At 39.6% G+C, this 9944-nt stretch overlaps 1 protein-coding gene across 2 annotated transcripts in view; it reads left to right on the top strand.

The window, feature by feature from the left end:
* The first annotated feature begins 7428 nt into the window (after positions 1 to 7428).
* Positions 7429 to 9944, top strand: part of afap1l2 (actin filament associated protein 1-like 2) — a 44777-nt gene continuing 42261 nt past the window's right edge. For both annotated transcript variants that reach the window (XM_084135135.1, XM_084135134.1), the window contains exon 1: positions 7429 to 7625. In XM_084135135.1, the coding sequence (XP_083991261.1) occupies positions 7610 to 7625 (16 nt within the window). In that variant the 5' untranslated portion in view covers positions 7429 to 7609. The remainder of the gene's footprint in view (positions 7626 to 9944) is intronic.

Here is a 9944-nt window from a genome sequence, read left to right as displayed (position 1 = left end):
AAAGTAGTCGGGTCACTGTTCTTTTCACACTGCGTGACTATCTGGGGTAACATTCAGTTGCTGTTATGTTCACATTGCTCGATGGACAGTGACAGGCGGCACTGGTTTTCACATTGCATGACTTAAAAGAAAGAATCGCCGACAACTTCTGTCTGGTCCGCATTCCGCAAACTACGTTTCACAGCCAAACACATGTGAGAAGTGATAGGGAAATAACGCAAGATAACGTGTGCGTGAGACTGAAATTATTAAATATGATAGATAGCCTGAAAGAAGATTCAGCCTGAATGTTTGAAGGTCCCATTCCTTTCACTAAAACCTCCTCTCCGTCGTCTGGATATGAAGTATTATCACAGACATCCTTGAAAGATCATCACAAGAATACACCTGACGAAAGACTGCACAGACATTCGTGCTTCACGTCTAAAATCTGCACCTGGGATCCTTTACCATGTGCAAGTTAATTGCACTAGTGACTAGTATCGCAGAAGCGTTGGACTCCAAAAGCAACATCTTTGTGTCACAGTGTCTGGTTTGTGTTCCCTGGGTCACCACTAGATGTCTTCCTTCCCCACAGTGTCTGTCACATTCTGAACTACATTCCCCACGATCCTTGTTTCTTCATTGCACTCAGCTGTCCCTTGTCACTAATCATTGCACTCATCCAATTCCCCATTAGCATTGTCATTTCCCTGTGTATATAACCCTGTCTGTTTTAGTATGTGTCATGGAGTCCTTGTATTTATCACGCCACTTCAGTGTCTGTTGCTTGTCTGCGCTTGTCTTGTGTTTTGGATTGCTATATTGGTATTTGACCCATGCCTGGACTTGACCACTGTTTTTGGATTTTCCTTTAATAAAATATACTTACTGCAAATTGGATCTTCCCTGCTTCCCGTGTGTGGATCGTGACAGAAATGTAGTTCAGAATGTGACAGACACCGTGGGGAAGGAGGACATCTAGTGGTGACCCAGGGAACACAAACCAGACACTGTGACACTTTGTGGCATTAATGAATATGTCGAGAAATGCCTTGTTTTCTGGGAGATATGTATGTATGCCACATCCACCTTCTGTAGGAGCAGGGGTTCCATGGGTAGCACACCTCATTTCTGATTACGACACCTGTACATTATTTGGCATTCACACAAATGGTATTTTTAACCAGAGCACATGTCACATGATGACAGCTCCTCTGGCCTCACCATGTTGTATCCCAGGTTCAGGGTCATGTAACTTGACATCAGCCACACCTGTAATGACTGATCTACTCTTGCCAACAACTTTTCGCTGGTGTGTGGAAAACCATTCCTCAACCTCAACCACTTTGGGAAAAATTCCCCGTGCTGCTTGTGGCTGATTAAGATGGAAACACCTCTCAAGACAGAAATTTCACCACCAACATGGCAGAACCATGAGGATATAGAAATATGTATTAGGCAAACTGCCTCATTAACTAAGTAACTAAGCTATTTAATGTAAATCAGTGGTGTAGGATTCCCTTTCCAAAAGACACATTTTGGCTATGTGGTACCTCAAGTTATAGTGTGCTACCAGTTAGATACACTCTACCAGCCATCAGAGAAAACATAAAATCATCACAAGAATACACCTGACGAAAGACTGCACAGACATTCGTGCTTCACGTCTAAAATCTGCACCTGGGATCCTTTACCATGTGCAAGTTAATTGCACTAGTGACTAGTATCGCAGAAGCGTTGGACTCCAAAAGCAACATCTTTGTGTCACAGTGTCTGGTTTGTGTTCCCTGGGTCACCACTAGATGTCTTCCTTCCCCACAGTGTCTGTCACATTCTGAACTACATTCCCCACGATCCTTGTTTCTTCATTGCACTCAGCTGTCCCTTGTCACTAATCATTGCACTCATCCAATTCCCCATTAGCATTGTCATTTCCCTGTGTATATAACCCTGTCTGTTTTAGTATGTGTCATGGAGTCCTTGTATTTATCACGCCACTTCAGTGTCTGTTGCTTGTCTGCGCTTGTCTTGTGTTTTGGATTGCTATATTGGTATTTGACCCATGCCTGGACTTGACCACTGTTTTTGGATTTTCCTTTAATAAAATATACTTACTGCAAATTGGATCTTCCCTGCTTCCCGTGTGTGGATCGTGACAGAAATGTAGTTCAGAATGTGACAGACACCGTGGGGAAGGAGGACATCTAGTGGTGACCCAGGGAACACAAACCAGACACTGTGACACTTTGTGGCATTAATGAATATGTCGAGAAATGCCTTGTTTTCTGGGAGATATGTATGTATGCCACATCCACCTTCTGTAGGAGCAGGGGTTCCATGGGTAGCACACCTCATTTCTGATTACGACACCTGTACATTATTTGGCATTCACACAAATGGTATTTTTAACCAGAGCACATGTCACATGATGACAGCTCCTCTGGCCTCACCATGTTGTATCCCAGGTTCAGGGTCATGTAACTTGACATCAGCCACACCTGTAATGACTGATCTACTCTTGCCAACAACTTTTCGCTGGTGTGTGGAAAACCATTCCTCAACCTCAACCACTTTGGGAAAAATTCCCCGTGCTGCTTGTGGCTGATTAAGATGGAAACACCTCTCAAGACAGAAATTTCACCACCAACATGGCAGAACCATGAGGATATAGAAATATGTATTAGGCAAACTGCCTCATTAACTAAGTAACTAAGCTATTTAATGTAAATCAGTGGTGTAGGATTCCCTTTCCAAAAGACACATTTTGGCTATGTGGTACCTCAAGTTATAGTGTGCTACCAGTTAGATACACTCTACCAGCCATCAGAGAAAACATAAAATCCACTCCAATCTCAAGTTGACATCCGTCAAAACTCTCCAAATGTACATGATTCGGCACCTTCTGAGGATGATTGCATCCCAGGCCTTACTTGTGCCCAAACTTGGTGGTCAAGAACACTTGGAGCATTAATTCCGAGTTATGGTGTTATGCAGACCCTAGATCAAGTGAGAAGTTTATCTAATGCAGTGCAGAAGCTAGCTAATGATACTGCTTTTGCAATTGGCAACATCTCTTATGCATTAGCCTCACACAAATTCATGATACTGCAGAACAGAGAGGCACTAGATTATATTCTTGCTACACAAGGGGGAGCATGCACTGTTATTGGCCTTGAATGTTGTACAGGCCTGGTTGAGCCCACTGATGACTTAGATAAAATGCAAAAGGATATTAGTGAGTTATCAATGAAGTTGCATAATATGACTGTGGAAAATTCCTCATGGTTTGAAAACCTCTTGGGAAAGTCAGGGTTATGGGTTAGAGAAACAGCAGTATTGTTACTGTCACTTTTCTCTGTGAACATGCACTCATGTCTGACAATTTCGTTGCTTTTTGGAGTTTTCAGATTTAAAAACGTCTATAGATATAGAGGCTACACTCGTTATGCGGTACCGTTGCTCTCATGGAACAGATTGACTATATATGCTTATTTAACTTTCAAGTGTTAAATAAAAGTGTTCGAATATCTAAGGGTAAATACATGAACTTTAACTATTGGCTTTACATCATCAAGTCAGCTGTCACTTTAGCGCGAGGCCCTGTGCGGTCGCACACTTGGCACAGCATTTGCAACGGTACTGCCAGTAGCATATAACATTAGCTCCTTAGCCTTAGCAAACTTGATCACGTTGAGCTAGGGGGCGTGGTTTCAGCAGCCAGGCACCTCAGCTCCACCCATCCCCGCCTCTTTGCCCATTTTCTGTTATTCTGTTATTAAGTGACACGCAGTGACGCGCTGCCAAGATGGCGTATATTAAGTATGTTATAAAAAAATTATCTGTGGGGTATTTTGAGATAAAACTTCACACATCTGGGGACATCAGAGACTTATTTTACCCTCTTGGGAAAAGTGCATTATAGGACCCCTTTAAAAGAATATTTATTTGAAACCGTCACTTTTGATCAATTTAATGTATCACTGCCAGTGTTGGGAACGTTACTTTAAAAAAGTAATTAGTTATAGTTACTCACTACTTGTTCCAAAAAGTAACTGAGTTAGTAACTGAATTACTCTATAATAAAAGTAACTCGTTACCAGGGAAAGTAACTATTTGCGTTACTGTAAAAAAAAAAAAAAGGTTGTTATATGTCAAAGAATTTGGATTTTTTTGAGCAGTTTTCACAAGTCAGTTGAAATGAGTAGAACAGACAGGTATTTGTACATAACTTTAGATATTTATTGCACGTCGACAGACAGCAAGAGGTTTATCCTGCACTTCAAGCATTATCTTTGTAAGAAAAGTAAACAGTTACACCATATAAAGTGCATTTAACTCTGCAAATTAAATCAACCTCTCTCAACTTTTTTTTTTAAAAAGTTTTATTAATAAAGTAAAGGCATTGAACCAGTTTATTTGTAGTGCACTGACTGTGCACATTATATAAGATTAATATATTTGTTTTCCTTAAAATTTTAATTAGCAGTAACTTAAACACTTTGCAGTTTGAATGTCCTGTATAAACAAAATTACGGATTATGTTTTTGTTTCCACTGTTCGATCGCGTCCGCGCCTCACACACACACACACGCACACAAATGTAAACACTTTGCGACTTTTCGATCGCGCCCGCGCCTCTCTCTCTCTCTCTCTCTCACTCACACACACACACACACACACACACACACACACACACACACACACACACACACACACACACACAAATGTAAACACTTTGCAACTTTTCGATCGCGCCCGCGACACTCTCTCTCTCTCTCTCTCTCTCTCTCTCTCGGTTCAATACGAATACATGTACCGTTCCACCCCTAGTTCTTGCCTTTGACCTCAATGAATTTGAAGTAGTGCTTATATCTTCACCTTGAAAATGTCAACTTTTCATCGGATTGCTCCTGACCATAGACTGCTCCTGAGTCCTGACTCTGTTTAGCTGGTGTATGTGTGTGTGTGTGTGTGGCGCGTGTGCTGGCATGTGTGTAAAAACACTGGCTCTGATTGGCTACCATGAAACACATGACCCTGCCTTAGCCAATCATAATCGCTTACCTCGTTATTAACCCACCTCCTCACTCGCTGTGCGAGCCAGGGGTGCGTTCGGATTACACAGTTTATTCAATCAATGCATAGTAACGCGCCGCATTTAACGTCCAGTAATGTTAACGGCGTTGTAACGACGGGAAAAGTAATTAGTTAGATTACCCCGTTACTGAAAAAAATAACGTCGTTACCTAACGCCGTTCTTTTAAACGGCGTTATTCCAAACACTGATCACTGCTGAATAAAAGTATTAATTTCTTAAAATCTTATACTGACCAGTAGTGTATAAATAATTGTATGCATATAGGAAATTAACATGCTCTGTCTACATCACAGTGTTACGTTAAAAGGTTCTATCTACCACTGGCCTACTTACATGCTGAGAAAACAAACACAGCATATTACATATTATGATTTATGCATCTAATCCCCTAGTTCACTAAAAGGCCTTGATGGGGAAATGTAGAGATGGAAAGTTCTTGCAACCCCTTGGGGTTTGGTGGAGGGGTCAGCTTCTCAGAGTTTTGACTCCCATTCACAGACAGGAAGGGGTTCTCACACACTGACCGATTAACACAAAGATATGATGATGTTCTTGATGGACTGGCCTGTAGTATTGTCCTTATACAGCAAACCAGTTTGTTTGGGCTGTCAATATTCCTGTTAGTTTCACTTGAAATTCACTGTGACAGCTGTGGTGGACCCCTATCTGTCCAGACTAACCTGTCCCCTTAACCTGTTTAGTTATGTTTCAGCATGTACATCCTATGGGAGGGACAGGAAGAATATAAAACCTGTTCATCCCTCACAGACAGGTGTGCTAAAGTTAAGGTGAGTTTGGAAATCCCTTTAAATTCTTTCAAATTATTAAATTAAAATGTGCCTTGAATTATTTTATTTACCAAGGTGATTACAATTTTGTATAGGAATGTTTGAAATCTTCCCTTTATCATCTAAAGTGTAATGCACACTTAATATTAAAAGTGTCAACATTCGATGTCAACACATTCAACACAAGCCTGTAAAAAGCAGCATATATTAATTAATCCATTCTTATTAGAGTTAATTACTTTTTTGGACTTGATAGAATGTAAATAAACATAATTGGGGGACAGAATTTAATCATTTATGAACGAGCCTTTGAAAAACACATTTGTTTTATTTGTAATTGTTCAGTGTAAACCGTTCATTTAGTTAAATAAGTGATATAATCTTGGGTAGCTAGTGTAGCTGAAGTGGAGAATGCTTTAAGTATGTAGGCCTAATTGAAATCACATGTAGTCCTATCTAATGTCACCTATAATATAAGGTTTTTTAAATGGGGCCCAGGGACCCCCAGGTGGCCGCAAAGGAGTGCTATAGGGGTCAATAGAAAAGTTTAGAGAAAAACTATTAAAAACGTAAAATAAATAAAGATTAAAAATTTTTCCAAATAATATATTACACATGTTTGTGTGTTTATTATAGCTACAAATTGGGTATTCATGAAAAATATTTAACTGCCTTACATTTTTATTTTAGATAATATTAGAGCATAGCCTACATCTCACAGATAAAAAAAAAAACAAAAAAAAAAAACTGTCATTATTGTGCCAATAATTCAATGCTTAAAACCAACCCATAAAAACGGATCAATTTAAAAACTGACTAACAAACATTTGTGTGTGAAATGTATATGTTTATAGGGCATCCATCACTATTCTAATGCTACACTTTTTCTCAGCGCTTAGCAATATGCTAACACCAAGACTTTCCGCATGCAGAACGAGTTTTTGAAACGTAAGATGTACAGCCATATCCACTTTATTTTTCAACAGGGCAGTAAGGTGTTTTTTGTGAATGTGAGAGAACGAGAAGAATAGGCTATCAAAGTGTGAAAATGTTTGCCCTACAAACCAGCATGTTAAAAAAATAATAAGACACATTAAAATTACAAATGGCGCCCGCGCTTACCTGTGGAGGGGCCGTTTTGCCTTTATAAGGGAAGTGGAATTAAAAAAAAAAAAAACGCAAAGTCTATGGTGTTTTTTTGTTTTGTTTTGTTTTTTTCTTTTCTTCTTTCCTTGTCTTCTTTTTTTTAACTACTATGCGAGCGCAACAATGAAATACTTCCGTCTGGCAAGCACATGTTTACACAGAAAACAATAGAAAAGCGCAGGTTTTTGGGAACAGACAGAATCCAACAACATTAGCCTATTGCTTAAAATATATTATGGCTAACATATAAGCTATTGCATAGGCTACTTTGAAAGTACTAGGCTACTTACGTAAATATGTATAGTATTCGTAGCCTATACAGTATATCTAAGTAAGATTGCACAACTCTTTCAAAGCATTCACTACAATGCAAATTGACTTGGTGTTGATGACGTGCGCCAGAGGGGGCGCGGCGGTCGCGAGGCGCATCTGAAAGAAAGAGCTGTAGAAGAGACTAGAGGAGAGGATAACATCTCATCACATCACTTCAGAATCAGCCTGAGGAATCGAGTAAACCTGACACAAACCGCTCTGGACTCATCTGCTTCATATTAACACAGCTGACAGGCTGGAAAGTGTTCTTCACGTGTGGAGAATGGATCAGCACAAAGGTAAGTGGAATGATTATGAGAAGTTATCGCTCGGAGTCTGTTTGCATGGTGTGTCATGTCAAAAGAGGTTTCCGTACATCCAAAACACCCCGCTGTAAACAACTCTCAACTTTGCAATGTTTGCCGCTCCTCACTATTTGGGATAACGGGTCGTGGGAATCTCCAGAATCTCTCTCCAGAGGGATGCAACAGGAGGAAATTGAGTTTCCAGTGAAAGTTGAATTTTGCTCTGTGCTCGTTCACTCTGTGTGGTTCTCGCATTCTTTCTCAGTATTGGTATTCTAGTTGTCCATTACAGTTCTGAATGCATAAATAAACAAGCATGTATTAGAGAGACGCTCATTGGAAATCCTGTCCAGTAGCAACAATTGTTCTTCCAGGATTCCTTGGATTCCTGTGGTTTAAGTTTTTATATGCATAGGAATGCAGACCCCTAATATTTCATGACTAAACTGAGATAAGACTCTTCTGTATGGGAGGAACAGCAGCTTTTGTGCAAACTGATGTTTCTGGAAATGTTTCTAAATGAATAATCATCAGTTCAGCATAGCTTGAAAGTGTAATGTTAAAAAATAACAACAATAATCAGGCATTAATGGTCAGCTATAATCTGGTGGCTATTTGACTTGAAAACATATTAGAAGCAATAGACCAAAGTTCATTGACGCTGTGGTTTGGACAATAAAAACATCTGTAAAGGGTTTCACTTCTTAATTCCACTTCATATGCTGTGTAAACCTGAGTTAGTGAAGTAGACTTTTAGTTAGCTTTTGGTTTAGCTAAGGTCTATTTCTTCATGAGTTCTTGGTATTTGCACTGAACATGTCACTTCACCATTCCAGTCTGTAACTTTAGTTTAATTTGTTAATGGATCTGTGTATGAGATATCACTCTTTGGTCCTTTAATATTCAGCACCCTTGCAAATTATATTACGACTAGCTGAAAGGACATCATAATTCTGCTGTAATGATTGTTTTGCATTTTTATTTGTCTTAAAGAGACAATTTGCCCAAAGATGAAAGTTATATCTTAATCTTATCATCCTCGTGTCATTCCGGTATTATATTCCTTCTTCCGTGGAACACAAAATTAGTTTGACAGGATGTTTACATTGTGCTTTTCCAAATAATGAAAGTGAATGGTGACAAAAATGACAAAAAGGCATCTTAAAACTGCTCAACATGACTATTCTAAAGGCCCGTTCACAGCAAGAATGACAGCTATAAATACAACAATAACTAGCATCCACACAGACACAATAAGGTTTGGTTTATTTTAAGCCCACGCTGCAGTTGTCATCTGCTGCTTTACATGCTAGAGCTCATTGAAGTCAGATGGGTTCTGATTGGCTGTCAACGTTTGTATTGTTCATCAGCTGAAAAAAAAAAAAATGAATCGAAACTGATTCCAATTATATTGTTCCTCTGTGTCATTACCATTATGCCTGTGGTGTGATATTCTTATTCTCATTAAGGCATGTTTACACCAAGAACGATAATTATAGAGATAACTATAATGATAATTATAGCATCCACACCAACAGGCGATAACATGCTGTTTATTATTTGTTGTCTGACACTTTAAATCCTATGCAACTAGCCTAGAAATCTAGACGCACCCTAGCGGCAGCAAATTTTATTTTGCAGCCAGTGTCGTGTAGCAACTCTCCGTTGGCTTGCGAGCTGGAAAAAACAAACTCTAGTCAGGCCAATCACATCGTGTATAGAGTCGGTGGGCGGGCTTAAGATAATGATGGCAGAGTTGCGACGGTTCTGTGTGAATTCCCTGCTACTTGAAAATAAAGAAAAGTTAAGCTTTTCTTTGAGAAAAGAACAAAGAACGGCACTGAAGTCATTGTTAAAAAAGGCAAGACGTATTCGGAGTTTTGCCGACCGGATACGGCAAAAGTTGAATCTATCAACTAGCTCCGCTGGTGGGAAAACTTTCTGGTTGGTTGTAGCGCTATCCTATTGCGTGCCTTGGGAATTTGAAAGACAACCGTTTATCCCGCCCCTCGGATTGAGTCCTGCCAATGGGGTGTTCCCAGGCCCAAGATCTTGATGTGGGTCTGGCTTGTCAGGCTACTATGTAACTTTATTTTGTTAAAAATTAACTAAATTTAAAGAATGAGTCAATACACCATCAACCCTTCTTAAACCTTTTTGTCTTACCCTGATTCACTATGGTAAGCCCATTATAAGTGTTTATGTTTTAGACAGAGCAGGATGGTTTTGGCGCGAAATTGCATACGTCACTCGTCCGTGCGTGTCTCGTCATATCAATAAACAGAGAAAAGTTTATCTTTATGATAATTTGTG

Source organism: Abramis brama (genome assembly GCF_963993115.1).
Source record: "Abramis brama genome assembly, chromosome: 14".
Taxonomy (NCBI): domain Eukaryota; kingdom Metazoa; phylum Chordata; class Actinopteri; order Cypriniformes; family Leuciscidae; genus Abramis; species Abramis brama.
This window is presented reverse-complemented; position numbering and strand designations above follow the sequence as displayed.